Source organism: Bos grunniens, chromosome 9 (genome assembly GCF_055505025.1).
Source record: "Bos grunniens cultivar Pamir isolate PY7600 chromosome 9, Bosgru_T2T1.0, whole genome shotgun sequence".
Lineage (NCBI taxonomy): Eukaryota > Metazoa > Chordata > Mammalia > Artiodactyla > Bovidae > Bos > Bos grunniens.
This window is the reverse complement of record NC_141173.1, coordinates 13,412,516-13,436,738: the sequence shown is the minus strand read 5'-3', so window position 1 is coordinate 13,436,738 and position 24,223 is coordinate 13,412,516. Positions and strand designations below refer to the sequence as shown.

The window sequence follows — 24,223 nt, the reverse complement described above, 5'->3', positions numbered from 1 at the left end:
TTAGATTAATGAATGGCTTATCGACAGAGCTGCCGTTACAAGTGGTCTCATTATACTTTAATCCATTACCTTTTCTGGAACTAACAGATGCTAATTACTATAGAAGGTTGGGTTCAGTTAATAGCAAATTATTTCTCAAACTTTCAAGATATCTCTCTTTCCTTTGCCAACTGAATGAATAGGAAACTGATAAAACCATTATAAAACCATTTAATATGAAATTTAGTTTTTTAAAAATTTCAGTTGCTAAAAATGTTTAAAAAATCTAAAATAGGTATCAGCATTAAATCTACCAATGTTATTTACAATAACAAAAACCTTTGAAAAATACTCATAAAATATTTAAAAATTGTCCCTATAAACATTTAATATTGTCTTTAAGAATTAACGGGAATGGAAAGAATATTATTTTCTGAATCTCAGTACTACTTAAGGCATGAGAGTTGATATAAATGAGTTCTGGGTACCTTTTCCCCTTTTGTCCTTCTAAAGTATGTGAATATTTGACACATCTAATGTTAAAATATTCTAATGTTAGAATTATTTTGAAGTGAACTCAACACATTAAACACTAAATTAGAAAAAAAAAAGATGTTATGTTTTCACTCTTTCTTCTGACATAATATGTCTTCTGACATAGTATGACTTAAGAATAATATCCTAATCCAGAACTTTTTAGCCAAGCAATATTTTCTTTTCCAAGCCAAAGATCTGTTCTTGTGTTTTCCTACAAAAAGTTTACTTTTATTAATTTTTGTAGTTCATTTCCCCTTTGCAAATCAGCAGAGCACCTTGATGAGCTTACTATTAAATGGATTAGGTGACTGCTATTGAAAACACGCATTGATTAAAAAAATACTCTTCCCTAGTCCAGTACGTTTTCATTATTTTTCGGCTTTTTTGCGATATCTATGAATGTGATTTTTGAGAAAGGTTTATGAGACAGTGTTTTTTTAGGAAGGTTGCCAAAGCCTATCCCCAAGAAACAAGGAGGCCTCTCTTTGGAGAAAGCAACCAAAAGGCGACTGTGGTCATTGACGGTGTGCAGCCCCTGGTCCCCGGCCACGGGCTGTCTTAGGGCAGAAGGCATGTCCGCCCTGCAGGGGTTCTTGTCACCAGATGCTCGTGTTCCTCAAATGGCCAGCGTGCAGTTGGCCCCTGGGGGATCCCTACCAGGGACTGGGTGGCATCACAGCATCCCCATGGTAATCCTCCTGGACTCAGAACGCTGTAGTTATTGTTACGCTTAATAAAGGTTTCAGCCCTTCACAGGATAAGCCTCCTGCAAATTCTCGCCCCTTGCACAATTCGGCAGCGCAGTGGAGCCAGGACAACTCGGTGCGTGCACGGCTCAGCATTGTCCACCGCCAGGAGGGTCCACTCGGACCTGCCTGTTCGTCCCCAGGGCGCAGGGGACCCAAGCAGGCAGCAGGCAGCGGAAGGAATACAAGCGGGCTGGAAACCTCATTCAGGAGTCCTCAGAAGAGTAAGTCTGAGCAGGGCTCAGTAGAGGGCCGGGTGACCTGGTCATGCACCTGAGGTTAGTTGGCATTCTCAGATCTCATGTCAGCAGCCGGGATGCTGGTACCTCTGCTTCCATGAGGTGTGTATTCTGAAGAGCTTCTGCTTATGACTACAGACCTGACTAGGAGTGAGGGGGAGACAGCAGGTTGTTACTAGGCATTGCAACTGGAAAAGGGCTCAGGGGCTTGTGGTCTTGAAAAGCAAAGCCATTTGGCTTCCTCATTATTCATATGCAAGTACCTGGACTATTTAAACACCAAGGACAAACTAAATTAATTATGCTGCTCAAAATGGATGCCATGTTCTTAATGGTTAAGTAGAAACAATTAGATTTGAAGCAGGCTTTCCAAATGATGGTAGTCTATGTCTTAGCATCTGCTGCATACAAAAATAAGAATATAAATATTTTAGGGTATAGAAACCCTTGTAATAAGTAACAGTGCAACACGGTATAAATGATTGAAGAATAAAATATTCTGGAACTATTAAAATCTTTATAGGAATCAATGAAGTAGATAACACTAATTGCTTTGAAATAGGGGCTTCCCTGATAGCTCAGCTGGTTAAAGAATCCACCTTGAAATAAAAAAGTTCTTGATTTGTATGAAACCTGAACCTGGATCATCAAAAAAGCAAGAGAGTTCCAGAAAAACATCTATTTCTGCTTTCTTGACTATGCCAAAGCCTTTGACTGTGTGGATCACAATAAACTGTGGAAAATTCTGAAAGACATGGGAATACCAGACCACCTGATCTGCCTCCTGAGAAACCTATATGCAGGTCAGGAAGCAACAGTTAGAACTGGACATGGAACAACAGACTGGTTCCAAACAGGAAAAGGAGTATATCAAGGCTGTATATTGTCACCCTGCTTATTTAACTTCTATGCAGAGTACATCATAAGAAATGCTGGGCTGGAAGAAGCACAAGCTGGAATCAAGATTGCTGGGAGAAATATCAATAACCTCAGATATGCAGATGACACCACCCCTGTGGTAGAAAGTGAAGAGGAACTAAAAAGCCTCTTGATGAAAGTGAAAGAGGAGAGTGAAAAATTTGGCTTAAAGCTCAACATTCAGAAAACAAAGATCATGGCATCTGGTCCCATCACTTCATGGGAAATAATAGATGGGGAAACAGTGGAAACAGTGTCAGACTTTATTTTTGGGGGCTCCAATATCACTGCAGATGGTGATTGCAGCCATGAAATTAAAAGACGCTTACTCCTTGGAAGGAAAATTATGACCAACCTAGATAGCATATTAAAAAGCAGAGACATTACTTTGCCAACAAAGGTCCGTCTAGTCAAGGCTATGGTTTTTCCAGTGGTCATGTATGGATGTGAGAGTTGCACTGTGAAGAAAGCTGAGCTCAGAAGAATTGATGCTTTTGAAGTGTGGTGTTGGAGAAGACTCTTGAGAGTCCCTTGGACTGCAAGGAGATCCAACCAGTCCATTCTAAAGGAGATCAGCCCTGGGTGTTCTTTGAAGGAATGATGCTAAAGCTGAAACTCCAGTACTTTGGCCACCTCATGTGAAGAGTTGACTCATTGGAAAAGACTCTGATGCTGGGAGGGATTGGGGGCAGGAGGGGAAGGGGACGACAGAGGATGAGATGGCTGAATGGCATCACCGACTCAATGGACGTGAGTTTGAGTGAACTCTGGGAGTTGGTGATGGACAGGGAGGCCTGGTGTGTTGCAATTCATGGGGTTGCAAAGAGTCAGACATGACTGAGTGATTGAACTAAACTGAACTGAACTGAAGGTATAAATATAAGGAACCAATTGTCAGATAGAACATGTTCTGAAAGATAGAAGGAAATATTCTAGGTTGCTAGTTTGTAAGAAAAAGATCATTTTTCTTATATTAACTCTTACAATGTGCTTTTCAAAGACTAAATCCTTTCCTTGGATCAATAAATGTGAACAGAAGGAGAGACTATTTTGAAAAAAAATTTTTTTGCAACAACCTAACCTTTTGCCGGTAAGGACACAAGTTGGCTGTGCCGAAAAAAGAAGTTGTTTCCCTGAGTTTAGTTTAATAGCCCATGCAGATCATTCACTGCACAAAAAAGAAAGACATATAAATAATGGAAAATAAATGCAGAAGAAATAGAAGAGCACGGTGTCTCCATCAGTGCTGTCGCATTCTCTCCTGAGAGTCACACTACTCAGAATCTAATAAAGGCAACCGTGCAGGAACAGTTCGGGCAAAGCACCCTGTGGATCACAGCACAGGATGTAACGTAATGAGTCTTGCTTATGCTTTAACTTTTAAGACACGCATCTTTATAACTGTCTCACAAGTACCCGTTAAAGCAACTTCAGAGAGTCTACTAAGAAGTCTGGCAGGGCTCTCTTAATGCCTCATGACCTGCATTACAGTGGTTTAACTACAAAGCAGGCATACAGCCACTGAGTGTTGATTAAGCAGACAGGGTTAGCAGAGGCAGGGAGATTTACGGATATTCCCCAAGCCTCTGATGTATGATCTGTCTTTGGAGCAATAAAACCTTAACAGGTAGGAAGAAGTAAGAGCTTTCTCGTACCATTGTGATAGCTAACTCACAGCCTAGTCAGCTTGGTGGAGGCGGCAGAGAGGAAGGTGAGGATGCTGGATGCATTTATAGGGACATTCTGTCCTTGCGAAGTGGCCATTTATACCCAAACGGAGAACTGCCCAGCTTATAAAATGAGTGGGAAAAGTTACTCAGGGGGATGATTAATTAGAATAAAATCAGTAGACATCATTTACCACCACGCATGGGATGAAAACTGTTTCAGTGGAAAGATGGAAAGGAAAACGATGAACGATGCCCAAGAAGCAGTGTTTTTGGCTTCAGAAGAGGAACAGGGTAGGGTCGGCTGAGTTGGATGGTGATTCACACCTGACCTGGGACCATGGTCACTCTTGTTCAGCTAAGCTAGATTAGCAAGCTCTCCTGGAGGCTGATGTGTTGTATTTTTTAAGATTTTTGAATTGGTCACCATCTTGGGACTGGGTGCCTTTCCTTAGCCCGAGAGGCTCTGCACGAGTTTTTAGAAAGCACAAGCTAATCTCCATGTAGGAAGATGAAATCTTCTCACAAGAAGGTCCTGAAGCTGGAGACCCAGTTCCCCAGGGGTGTAGATGAGTGTGTAGAGAGAGGCCTGATCTACTGTCCTGGCCCCTCGATGAGGGCAGTGCTGGCTGCTGGGTAGACTCTCCTACATCTGGGTCCCTCCCAGGTCTTAGCATGTACGAAGAGGTCCCTTGAGGAAGCCTTTAGGAGATTCCAGGCTCTGGAGGATAACAGGGTTGGCTGCAGTGTATCCACGCTCCTTTATCTGAATCACAGTGGTAGAGCTGTAGCCAAAGCAGTGTTATCAGCCGGTCTGAACTTGGGTCCAGCACTCGCCAGCCATATGCTGGACTCAGAGCTGCTGCTTCTAAGGGAGAATTATCATCAGGATGCACTTCCTTTGTGCACACTTGCTCAGTGGAGGGCAGAATTGTTACTTCCTGGGCTGGTGCTGCTGTTGTTACTACAACCTGTCTGCATCTGCCATGAACACTTCGCTGCCCCGGGGGTCACAGCGGGGGAAGCGAAGGTCACATTAAAGTGGGACTGCCCCTTATTTCCTTCAGATGACTGAAATGTTGTTAACTTTTCATTTTCTCTCTTTTTATATTCCTCCTCTTGACCTCTCTTGTTGGTCTTTTCTCTCTCTTCACGTCAAGTACTAGAGGTCAGGGGTATTTTATTATGTCACCCAAAAAGTGTTTACGGAGCACATTGCCCGTCATAGCTTCACACATGGTGACATATATGTGGACTGGCATACAGGAGACCCCAATGTGTGCCGGTGAAGCGTGAAGTAAGACGTGTGCCACACAGCAACATGCGGTGTGTTCACGGTGGCTTTTGCCAAATGTTCAAAGACCGCGGAGAAGCTAGATGTCTCTGTGTGAGTCTCTGAGCCAGCAGTGTTTAGTTAACACTGTGCTTAGTCACTAAGTCGTGTCCGACTCCTTGTGACCCTATGGACTGTAGCCTGCCTGGCTTCTCTGTCCATGGGGATTCTCTGGGCAAGAATACTGGAGTGGGTTGCCATTTCCTCCTCCAGGGGATCTTCCTGATCCAGGGATCAAACCTGCATCTCCTGTGTCTCCTGCATTGCAGATGGAGTCTTTACTGCTGAGCCACCAGGGAAGCCCCAAGTACAAGTCTACAGGGGAGGGTGGGTAATCTTTGACAGACTCAGCCCCAACCATGCAGAATAGATCTTAACACTTTAGGTATATGAACATGGTATATGACGTTTAGGTAAACACAGTATAATGTTTTAGGTATAAAAATAACACGAGCATCACGGCATTTAGAACATTTGGTCGTAGTCTGCTCGGTTCGCGTTTGGACAGGGGACGGCAGCCTGACCACTAGAGTCTTGCCTGTGCCCTCTGCCTCGGTGATCTTTGGAGAAGGGCAGTGTTGCCGTCAGCCCAGAGTGGCCCCTCAGTCACGGCTGTGCTGAAGCAAAACCACCACAAATGTCCCCTCCGGAGGACGAAACCCAGACAGGTGACCTGATTTTCAGGTCATGTCTGCCAAAGAGGGTCTCTGTGCTGAGGACTTGGAGATGATGGCGTCCTTTTTTTTTTTTTTTTTCACACTGACTATAAATTGACAGGCTCCTCTTGGAGATAATCTGTAAATCGATACTCTCAAGACAAAGAAAACTTCGAATGTCACCCAAGAGACCAAAACGGCACACAGTGACTATGATTTACTTCGTTTGACTTTGTCTCGAGTAGCATTTCCACCCAGGAGGAGGGTGGGGTTGTGTGGAGTCTACACAGAGCAGGACACGAGGGGCACAGCCGCTCGGCCCACCTCGTCCAGTGTCTAAAGCCCAGTTCTTCTCTTTGAGCACAGATACCTCCAAAGTGAAGAGCAACTCTTCGAGCCACTAAAACTTTCTGGAAACACCACCTGGAGAGCACCACTGCCTTCTGCTTTTACTGTGTATCTGCCACGTGAAAGAAGCGTCTCCAGTGCCAGAACCCGTGTGGGCTTCCCGGCCCTGACAAGTGGGTACGTCCAATCGCATCTACCTCTCATCACAAACGAAGGTTTCTTTGTGGCTGTTTATAATCGTCGTAAGTGTTGATTGAGATAATGCAGAAATGGATGACCCAGAGACTCATCACCTCTAGAGAACTTGCAACTCTGGTTTCAGGAGTGAATGAATACATCATGATAAATATATAAGAGTCATTCGTATAACAGCACAAAGCTAACGACACAATCCCTGGACTGCTGTTGGCTCCCCGCTCAGGGGCCAGCCCGGGGCAGGGGGTGCCTGTGTTTCTTCATTACTGGGATGGGTGGTCATGACCGGAAAAGCCTTGCATCCCTCATGGGAAGAAATCCCAGGGGCTGGGACTCCCTTCTGGTTCTTCTCTGTACCTCCTCACTCCATCTGGGCTGGGATCCATGCAGCTCTCTCCTTCTGGGTTCTGTTCTCAAACCCAGATCCTTCTTGGCAGTCACGAAACCAGGTTAAAATGTGCTCTTTCAGTTCCTGTTCCCTCTGGGTCTAGCTTTCTACTACTTAATCTGATAAAGCATTTCCTTCTAAGGCACGGAAGAATGACCGTACAGTGAACTTCATTTGGTGATGTGTCCGGGAGGATTATCTTCTTCCTAACTAAAGGATTAGGGCGCCTGAGTTCTGAACGAGCTGGAGACGTTGCATAGAGCTTGTCCTTACCTCCTGAACACAGTGTTCCTTCCCATCCCCTGCCCCAAATCATGCAATTTCTCACTCTAAAAGAAGGAGCCTGTGAAGGGAGTAGATCTTATCCTGCTTCATGGGATTTGAATACTCAGTCAGACTCTGGGAAAACAGCAGCAAGGAACAACCAAAAACCATAAATATTATTTTTTCCCTAGAATGTCCCATGCCCTGCAGATTGTAAAAAGCACTGAGTGACTTAGGGAAAGACACTCCCAAGGGGGGGAAAAAATCAATACAACAGCAACCTTTGCAGGCAATCTTGTGAAAGGTCACTTTGAATCACCTTGCATTTGTTGATCGATTTTTCTCACGAGACACATTTAAAACATAGGTGAGGGATCAGATTTACCAACAAACACGTAGCAGAACAGAAATTACAAACCTGCTTGAAGCTTCCCCTTGCTCTTTCCTTCAGGTGCGTGCAGACAGAAGAAAAATGATGATACATGGTGAACACATTTACAGCACTTGATAATGACCAAACTGGGGAATCAAGTACCTTGATTAATCCTTTCTTTTCGAGCAAGAGCCATAGAAGCAAAACACTTCATCATAAATGTATCCAAATTTCTAACTTGTGTTCTTTGTGGCACAGACCCGAGATACCGCCCACATGTGACCGAAAGCTATAGAGTCTTCATCAGCCAAAGTCATCCAGGGTTTAGGAAAAAGTGGTTCTGATCTAACCAGCATCAGTAAGGACTCTTAGAACTGCTGTGCTGGTTACAGTGAAGCTGGAGTCCCTGTGGTTCAGGCAGACCCTGGGGCTATTTAATCTGCTTTAGTTCATGTGTGACTGTGGTTTTGTATGTTAATGACTTGTTGAGGAAGATTTGTTTTTTTTTTAATGTGAATTCCTTGCAGGAAATTAGGCACATAGCCAACCTAGCTTAGTGTTGGGTGGTCTAATAAACTGTTTTAGGAAATTTGGGTCTACCCAACATGGTGTAGGGTCCCCACTCTTTGTAAATGAGCTGTGTGTCCTTGGGCACGTGGCTCACTTTCTTGTGGGTCTCAATTTTCTTATGAATGAATGGAAGGCCTTGAAGTTGAAAATCTCTAAATTCTAACTCCCTAAGGTGCCACGTGGCCCTGGGGAGCTTGATGATCCACACAGCTTCATAAACTATCTGACTCATTTCCCCAAATAGCATAGTTATTGGTGCTTCACCCTCTGCACAGCCTTCACTCTCTTTGAGATGAAAATCAAGAAAAGTGTTCCTTCCCTAAATCCTTCTGTCGTTAAAACAAAACTTTGCAATTGCTAAGACCTCAAAAGTACATGCAGCAGACGAACTGGATCAGAAAGGAGAGTGTCCGGAAGATCTGAGGAGCATCTCTGCCCCCGCCCCCTCACAGCCGTTCCATCATCCTTCTCCCTGGGATAATGATGAGCAGTCAAGGCAGCCCACAGTGTCTCTCACTGGGAGGACAAGATCTCAGGCTTCGGTCTTTACTGATAACAAAGTCATTGTTGCTTCTCCTGCTGTTGATAATATAATCTCTCCCTTGACCAGCTATTTAAAATCATAGTCCCCAATGCCCCCCTAATTCCTCCTCTACTTTACTTTTCTCTTTAGCTCTTAGCATCATCTACTCTATTAAATATTTTGCTTATTTATTTTTACTGTCTCTTCCCAGCATCTCTTGCATTTAGACTCCTTGAGCTCAGCCTGAGATTCTCTTGGTTTTCCTCCTCCATTGCTGCACTCCCTGTGCCCAGAGCAGCACTGTGACCCAGTAGGTGCTGTAGGGGAGCAGAATGTGGCACCTCCAAAATCTGGCACCCCAAAGTGTGTCTCTGGCATGAGGATAAATTCAGGCTGATTTTCTTTCTTTTTTTTTCTTTCTTTATTTTTAATTGAAGGATAATGACAATATTGTATGGTTTCTGCCATAGATCAGCAAGGATCAGCCATAGGGATATATATGTCCCCTCCCTCTTGAGCCTCAGGCTGATCAATTTTTTTAAGAAATGGAAGTCTTAGGAAGTTTTTCTTGTTATCTCTCCCTTAACGACCTAAAAGAATTTAGATAAAGGGCCTGCTTCCCCAGAATAGGGCTGTCACCAGAGAGGTCTGTGAGGGTGATGGGCCAGGTGTGGTGGGGACGCTCGGCAGGGCCTGGAGGTGACTGTCTCCACCAGAGTCCTCTCCGAGTCCTGCCTTCTCTGCTAGTCCAACCAGCAGAGGTAACTCCTCTGCCAAGCAGCTGCTTCCCCGTCTCCAGGTGCACTGCCTTCCTCCCAAACCAGACCCGACACCCTCCTTTGTCTTCAGCTGAAGGTGGAGTTTAAGGAGAGGGCTTTGGCACTTCTGTCGAGTCACCCAGTTCTCCTGGGTCCCTCTCATGTGAACATATTGCTAAACTCTTGATTTTCTCCTGTTAATCTGTCTCAAGTCAACTTAATTCTTAGACCATCTGGAAGGACCTAGAAAGGCAGAGGGAAATGCCTTCCTCCCCGACTGTGCTCATGTCTGCATGAACCCATGAATGAGTGAATGAACTTACCCTTCAGAGATTCTTAACCTGAAACACTCTAGGAAATCCATGATGTGAAGAAGAAGTTTTGATCTGTTTCTTACTACATCACTCTGCAGTTGGTAAGCCAGTTAGTTACAAATGTAAAATTATCCCTCTAAGTCATTGTAAATTAGCCTGCTCACAAACCTACACATTTGATTAAAGCAGGATTGTTTCTGAAGCAAAGGTTCTGAACTTGTCTTCAGGGAGTTTGTAAATACATTAAAATTGTAAGCAAAATTTTGATTTTGGGGCATTGAATGTTTTTCTTGAGAAAGAGTCCATAATTAACCATCATGTTTTCAATGGTTTAATAAAAAACGACAATAACAGCAAGAATTAAGAACCATGCAGTTTGGGACAATAAACTATGAACTGAAGGGAGAGGAGCTTTGCAGTGGCTGTTGTCCTCCTGGGCACATACTTGTCATTCATAAATAAGGCTGAGACCCAGAGGCTCCCGGGCTCAGGGAGAGGAGAGGGAGGGAGGGTGCTGGTGGCCACAGAGGGCAGGATGAAGGCAGGGTATGTGCACAAATTTCTCCACTCCCACTAAAAACAGGGAAAATACCAGAAAAAAAGAAGCCATCGGAGTAGAACAACAGTTTGTGCACTGCAAGAATTTGACTCATTACTGAATAGCTTTTCCAGGTTTCAGGATGGCTTTGAAACCAAAAACGGCAGGAAGTGGGAAGCCAAATAATCACACATAATAAAATAACAGCCTACGCTCTCCTGTCACTCGAGAGCCTTCTTTTGTTTTCCTTTTTTTTCCCACTAGCCTACCTCTTACACATTTCCCAGCAACCTTCCTGGAGATGAGACATACACTTTCTATACAATTCCCGTTTTTGATTCATATATACCCAAGGAACAGATGGCACACCAGTTATATTCCTTTTTTGTTTTAAAATACTAAAACTTTGAAAGAATCTAATACTGAATAAGGGGAATTTCACTGAATTCTGAGATCTGAATGAAAAGTGGATTCTATCCCCGCTGAGACTGCGCCCCCTCCAGCATCCTGGGTCAGTGCATCTCTTTCGCAGGTGCTGGCACAGGTGTGACCCTGACCTCCCCCGTAGGGTCAGAGGTGACCTTGGCCAGCTCTCATCATCACCTATGGATGTGAACCCCAGGCTCAGGGCAGCGCAGGGAAGCACTGTAACAGATCCCATGAGTTAACAACGGTCCCACAGATCTCCTGGGAGACAGTGGCTCCAGGGAACCAGCTGTGAGGGCTGCCCCAGCTGGTTTCCTGCACTGTGTAAGAAGAGTTTTCTCGGGCCGTCACAGTCATCAGCTGCCTCCAATCCCACGAGGCCCCTGGGACTAAGGCTGTAATGGGCTCTGAAAGGGGACAGCAGGCACTCAGATGCACTCTGCACAATCCAGGGACTGACCACTAGTCCAGCAGGTGACTCACAGCAAGCCTCTGGCTTACTGGCTTTGCTAGTTTCACTGAGGATTTCTTTAATTAGATGGTGATTATGGTTTAGTGTGTCAGCTGAACCACAGTCCAGGCTTCCAGGACTAGGGATTGTTGGGGAATTAAAGATGCTGTGGCAGCCCTCAGTCTGTGTAGCATCTTCCCAGCCGCCTCCCTTCCAAGCACAGGGGGGTGTGACTCCCCCACCCTGAGCTGAAGCATAGCCAGGTGACCTATTTGGCAGATAACATATGAACAGAGGTAAGGTCTCTTTAAATTTTGAACACTAATCCCAAACTGAACTGGAGTGCTCCCCTTACCTCACTGTATCCACTTCTCTTGTTTCACTACTGATGTCTGTTTGATCTGCAAGTGAAGCTCAACACCTGTCCTGTCCTGTAAGGAGTCCCTCATGGAGAAATGACCTTGAGGGACTTAAATGTGCAGACACAATGCTTCCCAAACAGCCTTTTGTTGGGTCAGGTGATGGGGGGCGTTTTAACAGTCACTGTTTTTCCAGAACCACAGCATTTACCTTAGGAATTCTGGCGGGCTTTATAAAATGAGATGTTAGAAAATAAGCATGAAACAGTAAAAATAAGTCTTTATAAAGTTTAGATTCTTTTCACTTTTAAGCCCAATATGTGGATGGTGAGCAATAATACTGAGTCCATTCAGTTTCATACCTGAGCTGTTACCAAACAGGTTTGAATCTCAAAAAACAACAGAGAATAAGACATTCCTCGAATCGACACATTGTGTATGTGTGTGGTTGTGGGTGTGTGTGTGGTTGTGTGTGTGTGGTTTGTTTCACAAACTTAAGGAGACTCAGCTACAGCACCGACTGTCACACTGACACCTACTTGGTGGGGCTGCAGGTGTGCAAGGCCTTCAGGTGCGGCTTCCAGGTTGCAACGGAGACAGATTTCTCATCAGCTGCGTAACTACGCCAAACGCACTGCACACGGCACACGTGGGGACATAAGAAAGAAAAACAAGAGAGAAGGGGAGAGAATGCAGTGAGGAGGAGATAAGCAAATTCATACAGATGATGCATCTTTTCCTTGTTATGTTCAGCCCCGATAAACACCTGAGTTGAAGAAGATTCTGGCATTTTTGGTTAACTGTCATACATATTCCATCACATCTGAAGAACTGCTTTTCAAAATAACTCATATCGAAAGTAAAAGCACGACAAAGCCTAACACAGGAGTTTTGGGACTGGTTAGGGGGAGACATGGGAGGTGACCATGCCTCCTGGGAGCACGCACTTCATCACCACTTGTGAGAGAAAGGAAATCCGTAGTGCAATTAGTAAATTAATTAGTAAGCTAGCTGGTTAACTGCTGACCACCAGGGCATGTTAGTGATATACTGAAATCCCTTGAGGTTGAACCACACAGTACTTCTAAGGCTAACAATGAAGGCACTGTTAAACAAGGTGGGGCAATGTATTCTCAGGAATATGACCGCAAAGCACACAAGGATTTAACGTTGGCATCTAAGAACACGTTCATAGGTCTTTGACGTAAAACACAAGCTTGGTCTACTTCACATAATTATACCCCATACATGTGATACAAAGTATTTTCATGTAACTCTCACAAATTGGAGTCTGGATTAAGACCTTATTTTGTAAATAAGAAAATAAAGGCTCAGATAAATCAAGAAGTTAACACAAGGATGGCAGAGGTGAGACGTCATCTCAGGTTGCCTGGCTCTTGGTCTTAGCATCCCTCCCTGGTCCTTGCTGCCTGCTTGGTGACTGCTGTTGGAAGCTTCCCTCTGAACTGTCTATCAGAGAGATAGCCTGCACTTACTTGCCACAGAGATTTTGGTGAATTTCTTCCTTTGCAATAAGTCTGAAAACATCTCTAGGGACCAAGTGTTTACTCTACTCTCCTGAGAGGAAAATTTTTAAGTCATAAATCAAAACATTCTATTTTGTGTGGCAAATTCATATAAACAGGTCACAATCCTGCTGTCTGACCCTCATTCATGATTTTGAAACCTACGATGAAGAAAACAGTAATCTAATAATATTCCTTTCCATGAGATGATCATTGAATAAATGTGGGCAGAAAAAAAGACTTAAAATTGATATAACTAATCTGGAAAACTTTGGCCATATTTATTATAGCTGAAGTATAAATACCCTATAGGACAGCTACTCACTCTTACATCTATATTTAACAGATATGCTTATAAGTTCATCAAAAGAGGTACACTATAATGTTGTAAACAGCACTATTTCTTTTTAACCTTAATATTAAATTTTCCTATTTATTTATTTATTGAAGTAAATGGCAAAGAGATGGGGAAATAGTGGAAACAGTGGCTGACTTTATTTGTTTGGGCTCCAAAATCGCTGTAGATGGTGATTGCAGCCATGAAATTAAAAGATGCTTACTCCTTGGAAGGAAAGTTATGACCAACCTAGACAGCATATTAAAAAACAGAGACATTACTTTGTCAACAAAGGTCCATCTAGTCAAGGCTACGGTTTTTCCAGTAGTCATGTATGGATGTGAGAATTGGACCATAAAGAAAGCTGAGCTCAGAAGAATTGATGCTTTTGAACTGTGGTGTTGGAGAAGACTCTTGAGAGTCCCTTGGACTGCAAAGAGATCCAACCAGTCCATCCTAAAGGAGATCAGTCCTGAGTGTTCATTGGAAGGACTGATGCTGAAGCTGAAACTCCAATACTTTGGCCTGGAAAAGACCCTGATGCTGGGAAAGATTGAGGGCAGGAGGAGAAGGGGACGACAGAGGATCAGATGGTTGGATGGCATCACCGTCTCAATGGACATGAGTTTGGGTAAACTCCAGGAGTTGGTGATGGACAGGGAGGCCTGGCGTGCTGCGGTTCATGGGGTCTCGAAGAGTTGGACACGACTGAGCAACCAAACCGAACTGAACTGAACTGAAGTTGGTGCACAATATACATGTATACAATATAGTCATTCACAATTTTTAAAGGTTTATATTTCATTTGTAGTTATAAAATATTGGCTTGGAGTTCCCTGGTGGCAGAGTGGATAGGAATATGGCTGCCGATGCAGAGGACACAGGTTAGATCCCTGTTCCGGGAAGATTCCATGGAGCAACTAAGCCACACGCCACGACTTCTGAGCCTGTACTTTAGAATCTGTAAACTGTAACTACCGAGACTTTGTGCTCTAACTGCTGAGGCCCAAGTGGCTAGAGCCTGTGTTTTGTAACAAGAGAAGCCACCAGCAATGAGAAGTCCATGCACTAAAAAGAGAAGTATTCCTTGCTTGCTGAAACTATAGAAAGTTGGCACAAAGCAACGAGGACCCAGCAAAGCCCAAAGTAAAGGAGTAAACAAAGAAATTATAAAAAATTATAAAAAAATAAACTATTGGCTGTATTCCCAAACACAGCCTTGTAGCCTATTTATTTTATACATAATAGTTTGTACATCTTAATCCCCTACCTTTATCTTGCCCCTCCCCTCTCCACTGGTAGCCACTATTAATATGCTGTTCTCTCTACCTGTGAGTCTCACCAGCTCTAGCCCTTTTAAAAAAACTGAAGTAGAGTTGATTTACACTGTTGTGTTAGGTATCGCAAAGTAATTCTGTTATACATATATCTAGTTATTTTCAGATTCTCTTCCCATACAGGTTATTACAGAGTATTGTGTGTAGTTTCTTGTGCTATACAGTAGGTCTTTATTCATCTATTTTATATATAGTATTGTGCATATTTTAATCCTAAACTCTTAGTTTAATCCTGCCCTGCATCTTTTCCCTTTGGTAATCATAGATTTGTTTGTTTTCTATGTCTAAACAGGGTACGTGCAGGCTAAGTTGCTTCAGTCGTGTCCAACTCTTTGTGACTCTATGGACTGTAGCCCACCAGGCTCCTCTGTCCACAGGATTCTCCAGGCAAGAATACTGGAGTGGGTTGCCATGCCCTTCTCCAGGGGCTCTTCTGGACCCAGGGATAGAACCCACGTCTCTTATGTCTCCTGCATTGTCAGGTGAGTTGTTTACCACTAGAGCCACCTGGGAAGCCTTCCTAATCAACCGAAGTCAGGAATGTTTAAGCAGCTGTCAGGACAATGAACAGGTGGGCTGTGGTATGTTAACACAGTGGAGCATCACACAGGAACCGTCCATTATAATTATGCCCAACAATGTGGATGAACTTTACATGAATACTGTTGAGTGAGAGAAACAAGACACAGAAGAGTACATACTCTGTGCTTCTACTTCCCCAAAGTACAAAAGCAGGGGAGCCTATCCTTGCTGTTAGCAGGCAGTGCGGAGCTCCCCTGGGGGAGGGGGGACCCTGGGACCCTGGGGTGCTGATCTGGTCTGCCCTTCCACTGGTTGCTGGAGACATGCAGCACAGTTTTCTAGGAGCTGTGCTGCCTTCCTCAAGCACCTTATACTTCAATAAGATGTTCCAGAGTGATATAAAAAAGTGGGGAAATATATAGTAGGACCTGAGGGGTTTTATGTTATTGAGAAAGGTTTAAATAATCGATGCCACTTCCTTGCCCAGAGCCTTCCTCACACAGCTCATGTTGATATAACCTACAAATCTCTCAAGACTTATGCTACGCATCGTGGCAGCTTATAGAGAACAAGCAATTATTGTATCATCTTGAAACATTAATTTTGGCAAATACTGTACAAACACAATCTACAAGTGATATAGAGTAATCAGTAAAGACACATGGTTTTATTATTGCAGCCAAAGAATTGATGCTTTTGAACTGTGATGCTAGAGAAGACTCTTGAGAGTTGCTTGGACTGCAAGGAGATCAAACTCATCAATCCTCAAGGAAATCAACCCTGAATATTCATTGAAGGACTGATGCTGAAACTGAAGCTCCAATACTTTGGCCACCTGATGCAAAGAGCCAACTGATTGGAAAAGACCCTGATGCTGGGAAAGATTTGAGGCAGGAGGAGAAGGGGGTAACAGAGGATGAGATAGTTGGATGGCATCACCTACTTGATGGGCATGAATTTGAACACATTCTGGGAGCTAGTGAAGGGAAGCCTGGTGTGCTGCAGTCCATGGGGTCACAAACAGCTGGATATGACTGAGCAAGTGAACAACAACTTCTATAGTGAAGGCCAGAGGGCCCATTCCCACCCACGTGGCTTTAATAAGACAACTTTCATGGAAGGAGTCAGATGTATGTGAACTCAGATACTTTGGAAGCAGGACTCACGTAGACGTTAGAAGTACACAGCAGGTCTGAGCATTATTAGATAAAAGTGGAAAAAAATTGAAACAACAGTACGCCCCCCCCCCCAAAAAAATGGGACCAAGACATTACCTGCCAACATTATAAAGAACTAGGGGCAAAAGAGGCCACTCTTAGAAAATTGAACATTTTCTTAGCAGTGAGATCTGGCTTCTTACTCTTTTTCTATCAAATTTATCTCAACAGCTAAGCTCTATTCCCTCCATCATGCTTCTCCTAAAAATATCTTACAAATGGGAGAACAGGGAAGCCAGCGGCCCCTGCCTCAGGGCTGATGCTAGTCAGCAAAGAGGCAGCGGAGCGAGTCTATTATTCTCACCCTCCAATACCTCTGTCCTCTGCTCAGCTCTCCTCAGCTAATCGCTTCTTGAAGCTGAACCCAAGGCCACAGCCATGTGATCCAGGAGCCAGCGCTCCTCTCTTCAAGGCTAAAATGACATGGTGGTTAGCAAGACATTGCCTTGAGGGACTTAATTTATATGGCACATGCACTCCCATGGATGAGTCAGCAAGAAACAAAACGAAAGCCAGGTTCACCATTTACCATGCAAGCTGGTGCTTGAGGCAGCCAAACAAGTTCACACTTTGGTCTCTAATGATGAGCACCATGTCAGTGTAATTATGCTTTAGGGAGGATTTAGTAGTTTGTTCCAGAGAAGGCAATGGCACCCCACTCCAGTACTCTTGCCTGGAAAATCCCATGGATGGAGGAGCCTGGTAGGCTGCAGTCCATGGGGTCGCTAAGAGTCGGACACGACTGAGCGACTTCACTTTCACTTTTCACTTTCATGCACTGGAGAAGGAAATGGCAACCCACTCCAGTGTTCTTGCCTGGAGAATCCCAGGGACGGGGAGCCTGGTGGGCTGCTGTCTATGGGGTCGCACAGAATTGGACACGACTGAAGCAACTTAGCAGCAGCAGCAGTTTGTTCTGTCTGGAGTATTATAGCTATGGAATGTTGGATTCTTTCTGGAAATCTTAATTGTGGCTGATCATCCAAAGGTATAGCTAACATGGAACAACTTTTTCAAGGTACAGAATTTAAGAAGCTGGAGAACAAAAATATTTAGGGTAAAAACCAGTCATCTCTTTTTTTCCAATTTACTTCTCACTCATTTTTGTTCTTTAATGGCAACCCCTTCAATTTTTATAGCTTTTGCTTTTAAGAATCCTTATTTTAGGGATTGCTCTCACATCTCTTTGAGGTTTTTAATTTTCTTACCATAGAAGATAATGACATAGCCATGTACACACGTGCCCCTGTCTCATCCTACTGAAAAATTTTAGTTAATTCTAGTTAACTTTCAGTTAACTTTAGTTAACTGTTTATGCTTGCGTTACTTTGACCACATAACCATGGTTCCTAGCTCAGAAATGTGATGTACTGTTGATTACTATTTTCTTTCCTGTATAATTAATTTTGGCTTTTTGTAGAGTTCAATTCAGTTCTGTTAGTCGCTCAGTCGTGTCTGACCCTTTGTGACCCCATGGACTGCAGCACACCAGGTCTCCCTGTCCATCACCAACTCCCAGAGTTCACTCAAACTTGTATCTATTGAGTTGGTGATGCCATCCAACCATCTCATCCCGTGTCATCCCCTTCTCCTCTTGCCTTCAATCTTTCCCAGCATCAGGGTCTTTTCAATTGAGCCAGCTCTTTGCATCAGGTGGCCAAAGTATTGGAGCTTCAGCTTCAGCATCAGTCCTTCCAATGAATATTCAGGACTGATTTCCTTTAGGATGGACTGGTTGGATCTCCTTTCTGTCCAAGGGACTTCCAAGAGTCTTCTCCAACACCACAGTTCAAAAGCATCAATACTTCGGCGCTCAGCTTTCTTTATGGTCCAACTCTCACAGCCATACATGACCACTGGAAAAACCATAGCCTTGACTAGATGGACCTTTGTTGACAAGCTAATGTCTCTGCTTTTTAATATACTGTCTAGGTAGACTTTGTAGAGTTCAGTTCAGTTCAGTCGCTCAGTCATGTCCGACTCTTTGCAACCCCATGAATCACAGCATGCCAGGCCAGGTGATGCCAGCATCACCAGCTCCCGGAGTTCACTCAAACTCATGTCCATCGAGTCAGTGATGCCATCAAGCCATCTCATCCTCTTTTGTCCCTTTCTCCTCCTGCCCCCAATCCCTCCCAGCATCAGGGTCTTTTCCAATGCATCAGCTCTTCGAATGAGGTGGCCAAAGTATTGGAGTTTCAGTTTCAGCATCAGTCCTTCCAATGAACACCCAGGACTGATCTCCTTTAGAATGGACTGGTTGGATCTCCTTGAAGTCCAAGGGACTCTCAAGAGTCTTCTCCAACACCACAGTTCAGAAGCATCAATTCTTTGGTGCTCAGCTTTCTTCATAGTCCAACTCTCACATCCATACATTTGTAGAGTTAGTATTACCCTATTCTAATTTATTGATTTGCCTTTATGTACCTATGAGGAAAACATTCCTAAACTTTGGAACAGAACTCAAAAATTCTATTCATCAGCTATGTTGAGAAAGCTGTGAGTCCACTGTGTCTCCCTGACGACTTCTCCCCAGGCCTGCCCTGAGCTCTCTGAGCTCTCCTTCCTGTGTGGCATCTCTTGTTCCCTGGATCCCATGTTTCCTTCCTCTCTTGGTTCATGTCCTTGTTTTGGAGGATCAATTCAAGCAGCTTTTCCTTCTCCTTCTTTTTTTTGGACTTCAGTTTTATTGAGGTATAATTGACTTATAAAATTGTGAGATCTTCAAAGTTTACATCATGATGGTTTAATGTATGTATACATTTTGAAAGAATCTCCTTCATTTAGGCAATCCATCACCTCACATATTTGTCTTTTTTTTGTTTGGTGTGGAACATTTAAGTTCTACAATCATAGCAAATTTCAGTTATACAACATGGTTATCAGTGACAGTCCCCACGTTTCACATTAGATCCTCAGAACCTATTCATTCTCATAGCTGAAAGCTTGTACCCTTTCATCCTATTTCCCCACCTTCCAGCTCCTGGCAATCACTTTTTGCTTCTGTTTCTAGATGGACATTTAAAAAAAAAATTCTGGATTCTACGTATAAGTGAGACCATGCAGTATTTGTCTTTTTGCCTGGCTCTCTCGCTTTGTATAATAACAAGGTCCATCTGTGTTGTTGCAACATACATACATATATACATATGCATATACATTGCAAAGAAAACCAGCATGGAGGTTCCTCAGAAAATTAAAAACAGAACCACCATATGATTCAGCAATCCCACTTACAGCTGTACAGCCAATTAAAGACATGGAAACAATCCAAGTGGCCATCAACAGATGAATGGATAAGGAAAATGTAAAATATATATATTGGCTTCTTGAGTAAGGGTAAATGGTAGGTAAAATGTTGAGATTTTGCATATCTGAAAACGTCTTTATGTGACTGTCACACTCCATGAATATTATGGCTGGATAAAAAATTATAGATTGGACATAATTTTCCTCCACAATTTTGAAACTATTGTTCCACTGTCTTCTAATTTTAAGGTTACTAATGAGAAATCCATGCAATCTAGATTCAGGACCCTTTGGGTATGTTCTGCTCAGAAAGCATTTAGGATTCACTTTCTTGCAGGAGTCCTCATATTTCACAAGGGTATCCTGTGAAGCTTTTTCATTATCAGGGCTGAGCCCTTACAGGGGTTGGGGGAGGAGGGTGGGTCTTTTACTGTGGCCACTCCTGTCCTTCAGTTCTGGAGATCCAGAATATGAAATTTCTTTGACAAAATGCTACCTTCAGTTTTCCTGTACTCTTTGTGAAGTATTTATGTTGGCTGAATATTTGATCTCCTGGAATGGTTATCCAAATTTCCTACTTTTTTGTTTCTTTTTTCATCTCTTTTTATTCTCCTTTTCTAGATTTTCAGTTTTATCTCCTTTTCTGTTTTCTTCTTTTTCTGAAGTCATGTTTTTCATATCCAGGATGATTTTTTTTTTCAGCATCTGTCCTTATTTATGACTGAAGCATTACAAAAGATGTACAAGCTCTGTGTCAGTGGTCTGAGTTTACTTTAGGGGCATCACTTTAGGGTAATGGGATACAGGCTTAATTCTTTCATAGGAAGAAGCCAAAGTTTCAATATACAGTTTGCTTTTCTTTGCGGCCAACTCATTTCTCCAGAACAGCATCTTCTTATCTCTTCCCTCAGGAAAATAAGCCCCCAGTCAGCATTCATTTCACAAACTTATTTTACCCACCTGTCTCTGTTTCCTACAAAGTACCTTGGCTCCTCTCTGAACTGGTGCAATCGCTCTAGAAGGAAACTCCTCACATGGAACTTCTGAAGGACCTTGAAATACGAATCTCCAGGCTTCAGAGACATATCTATGAGGCACTGGATACGCCCAGTGCACTGGACTTCAGATTCCAGAGCACTAGATTCAGATTCAAACACCAAGGACTTGAGTTCTACCTCTTTCTAGGTTTGTCCTGGGGATCAAGTGACAGAATGGGGTAGAAACACACCACGCAGCAAGAGGCACATCACAAGTCTCAGACATTATTAATACAAGTGGTGACATTGGGCAGGTATTCTAAACATCATTGATAGTTGCTTTTTTTTTTTCCAGACAGGTCTACCTGAAAGGAAATGTTAACTCAAATGAATCATGCAAAGATATTGATACAACTAAATTTGTTGCAAGCTGCTGAAGTTTTAAACTTTTATATAAAACCCTGAAATGCTGTTAATTTAGTTGCCTTGGTGCCCGAACGACAGAGCATTCTGGGCCTCTCCAGTGCCCTTTACACAGACAGCAACTCTGGCCCCAAACAGATGAGACTGGTCTTGGTCTTGATGCTTTGTGTGGTCAGCAAACCAAAGTAGGTTAATTGGGTAAGAAAGTTGATGGATCAGCAAGTGAAGCTTGCTTTTTAATCTAAAGCATCCTTCAAATAAATTCCAATAATCTATAATCAAAGCATAAAGCCCTGACTTCTGGCAAAGGGATACAGCAAGGAAAAACAATGAACATATTTAATAATTTTATTATTATTTTTGAATCTAATAAATTAAGTCAAGCTGAATTTAGAAAAGGCAGAGGAACCAGAGATCAAATTGCCAACATCCCTTGGATCATCGAAAAAGAAAAACTTTTGCTTTATTGACTATGCCAAAGCCTTTGACTGTGTGGATCACAACAAACTGTGAAAAATTCTTAAAGAGATGGGAATACCAGTCACATTACCTGCCTCCTGAGAAATCTGTATGCAGGTCAAGAAGCAACAGTTAGAACTGGACATGGAACAACAGACTGGTTCAAAATTGGGAAAGGAGTACGTCAAGGCTGCATATTGTCACCCTGCTTATATAATTTATATGCAGAGTACTTCATGTGAAATGTCAGGCTGGATGAAGCACAAGCTGGAATCAAGATTGCCAGGAGAAATATCAATAACCTCAGATATGCAGATGACACCACCCTTATGGCAGAAAGCAAAGAGGAACTGAAGAGTCTCTTGATGAAAGTGAAAGAGGAGAATGAAAAAGCTGGCTTAAAACTCAACTTTCAGAAATCTAAGATCATGGCATCTGGTCCCATCACTTCATGGCAAATAGATGGGGACACAACAGAAATAGTGATAGACTTCATTTTCTTGGGCTTCAAAATCACCACAGATGGTGACTGCAGCCATGAAATTAAAAGACGCTTGCTCCTTGGAAGAAAACCTATGATCAACCTAGATAGCATATTCAAAAGCAGAGACATTACTTTGCCAACAAAGGTCTGTCTAGTCAAAGCTATGGTTTTTCCTGTGGTCATGTATGGATGTGAGAGTTGGACTATAAGGAAAGCTGGGTGCTGAAGAATTGATGCTTTTGAACTGTGGTGTTGGAAAAGACTCTTGAGAGTCCCTTGGACTGCAAGGAGATCTAACCAGCCCATTCTGAAGGAGATCAGTCCTGAATATTCATTGGAAGGACTGATGCTGAAGCTGAACCTCCAATACTTTGGCCACCTGATTCAAAGAACTGACTCATTTGAAAAGACCCTGATGCTGGGAAAGATTGAAGGCAGGAGGAGAAGGGGGTGATAGAGGATGAGATGGTTGGATGGCATCACTGACTCAATGGACATGGTCTGAGTAAGCTCCAGGAGTTGGTGATGGACAGGGAAGCCTGGTGTGCTGCAGTCCATGGGGTCTCAAAAGAGTTTGACATGACTGAGTGACTGAACTGAACTGAATAAATTAATTAATTACATTTGGACTGAATAAATTAATTAATTACATTTGGACAGGGCAACAATTGCTTTTTAAATTGGTAGAATCCACTTCGATTTATGAAACTATGATTAGGTTTAAAGGTATTCTTCAACATTTAGAGCTTTTCATTTTAAATTCTTTTTTGTTTAGAATAACACATAGAGCTTTGAGTAAAAAAAAAAAAAAAAGATTTTACTCCACTGTTGCCTATCTTGGTACAAGTTCAATTATCGATCATAGTATATGTTACCTTACCCTGTTCCACAAAATAAAAACCTAGATATTTAAGTAAACTTTGCAATCAGCCCCGTTGCTTCCTACGGGTGACGTCTGAGGCTGTTCTGGCCTAGCTCTGCCTGGCTCTTGGCATAGAAATGCCTCTGGCCCAGAGATTTCTTGCAGGAAATGTAATCTGTTTTCAAGTTCAATTGGAATTTTTTTTTCACGATTTATTAGTTAATAACGATGAGTTAGATCAGAAATTCCCTCCTATTTTTCTCTGTATCTATTTCATGCAGTACAATCGCCAGCATCTGGCTGGCTAGTGTACACCTGAGATGTGGTTGGTTCCATCCAGGAGCTGAACTTCTAAATGTAAGCAGCCACCTGCAGCTACTGGCAACTGTGTTGGGGCACAGCTGTCAGCTCTGTCATCACAAGGGGTCGGAGCCTCAGAAACTCGGCAGGGGCCTCATTTTCCAACAGGACAGCGGATGGCCTAAGATGTTTTTGGACAGAGTCCCCTTTTATATCCACAAATATTAAGGATCTGTACACAGAAGTGTCTGTACTTTGAGCACACGTTGATTGAGAAAATATACAAAATAAAAAAAGCGAATAAAACAATTTCACAAGGATCTTCAATAAATTTGATCATTATCCATGCCAATGGCATGGCTGTGCTCCTGAGATCGGGTGTGTGTAAGGCATGTTATCCGTTCCCCAGACGGACCGAGCTTGTGCCAGGAACCCAGGGAGTAACTCTGTGCTCACAGGCTAGAAAGCATTCTTCAAGAACTGAAAGATGTATACATGAAAGAGGAGTCGAAAGAGAAAAGGAGCAAGGAGAAAAATGCATTAGACATGTGGGGACACCTTATGGTCAGTTAAGCTCCACAGGGTGGGGGGCTTGCTCTCGGGTGTTTTCTGTATGCTCTGGGGTGCGGACGCTCTCCTTCAGCACCCCTCATCATTTGGCCTCAGATCTTAAACTCCTGCTATTCAGGGATATTTCCTTCAGGAAAACAGAATTTACTGTATCTTTGGTGCCCCTTTAAAACCTGGAAAGTTAAAAACTAGAGCCCCTCAGTGCTTCGCATTAGGAGTCAGGGAACAGCTTTATTTAAACACTGACACCCTCATGTGGCCACAGAAACAGATGGACTCCCTTCCTGATGTTGCTGAGCCCTCCTCTACTCAGCCCACCTCTGCAGGAGGTGCCAGCATCACAGCCACAAGCAAAGGCTGCAGGAGGGCTGCTGTGTT

The 24,223-nt window shown here is 43.1% G+C and overlaps 1 protein-coding gene across 2 annotated transcripts in view; it reads right to left on the bottom strand.

Annotated features, from left to right (window-relative positions):
• KCNQ5 (potassium voltage-gated channel subfamily Q member 5) overlaps nucleotides 1–24,223 on the bottom strand; it is a 626,605-nt gene that overhangs the window by 83,696 nt on the left and 518,686 nt on the right. Inside the window, exons 8-9 of one of the 2 annotated variants that reach the window (XM_086316787.1) lie at nucleotides 12,122–12,216; nucleotides 7,689–7,715 (exon numbers count right to left, since the gene is read on the bottom strand). In XM_086316787.1, the coding sequence (XP_086172913.1) occupies nucleotides 7,689–7,715; nucleotides 12,122–12,216 (122 nt within the window). The remainder of the gene's footprint in view (nucleotides 1–7,688; nucleotides 7,716–12,121; nucleotides 12,217–24,223) is intronic. The other variant, XM_086316788.1, reaches the window with a different exon arrangement.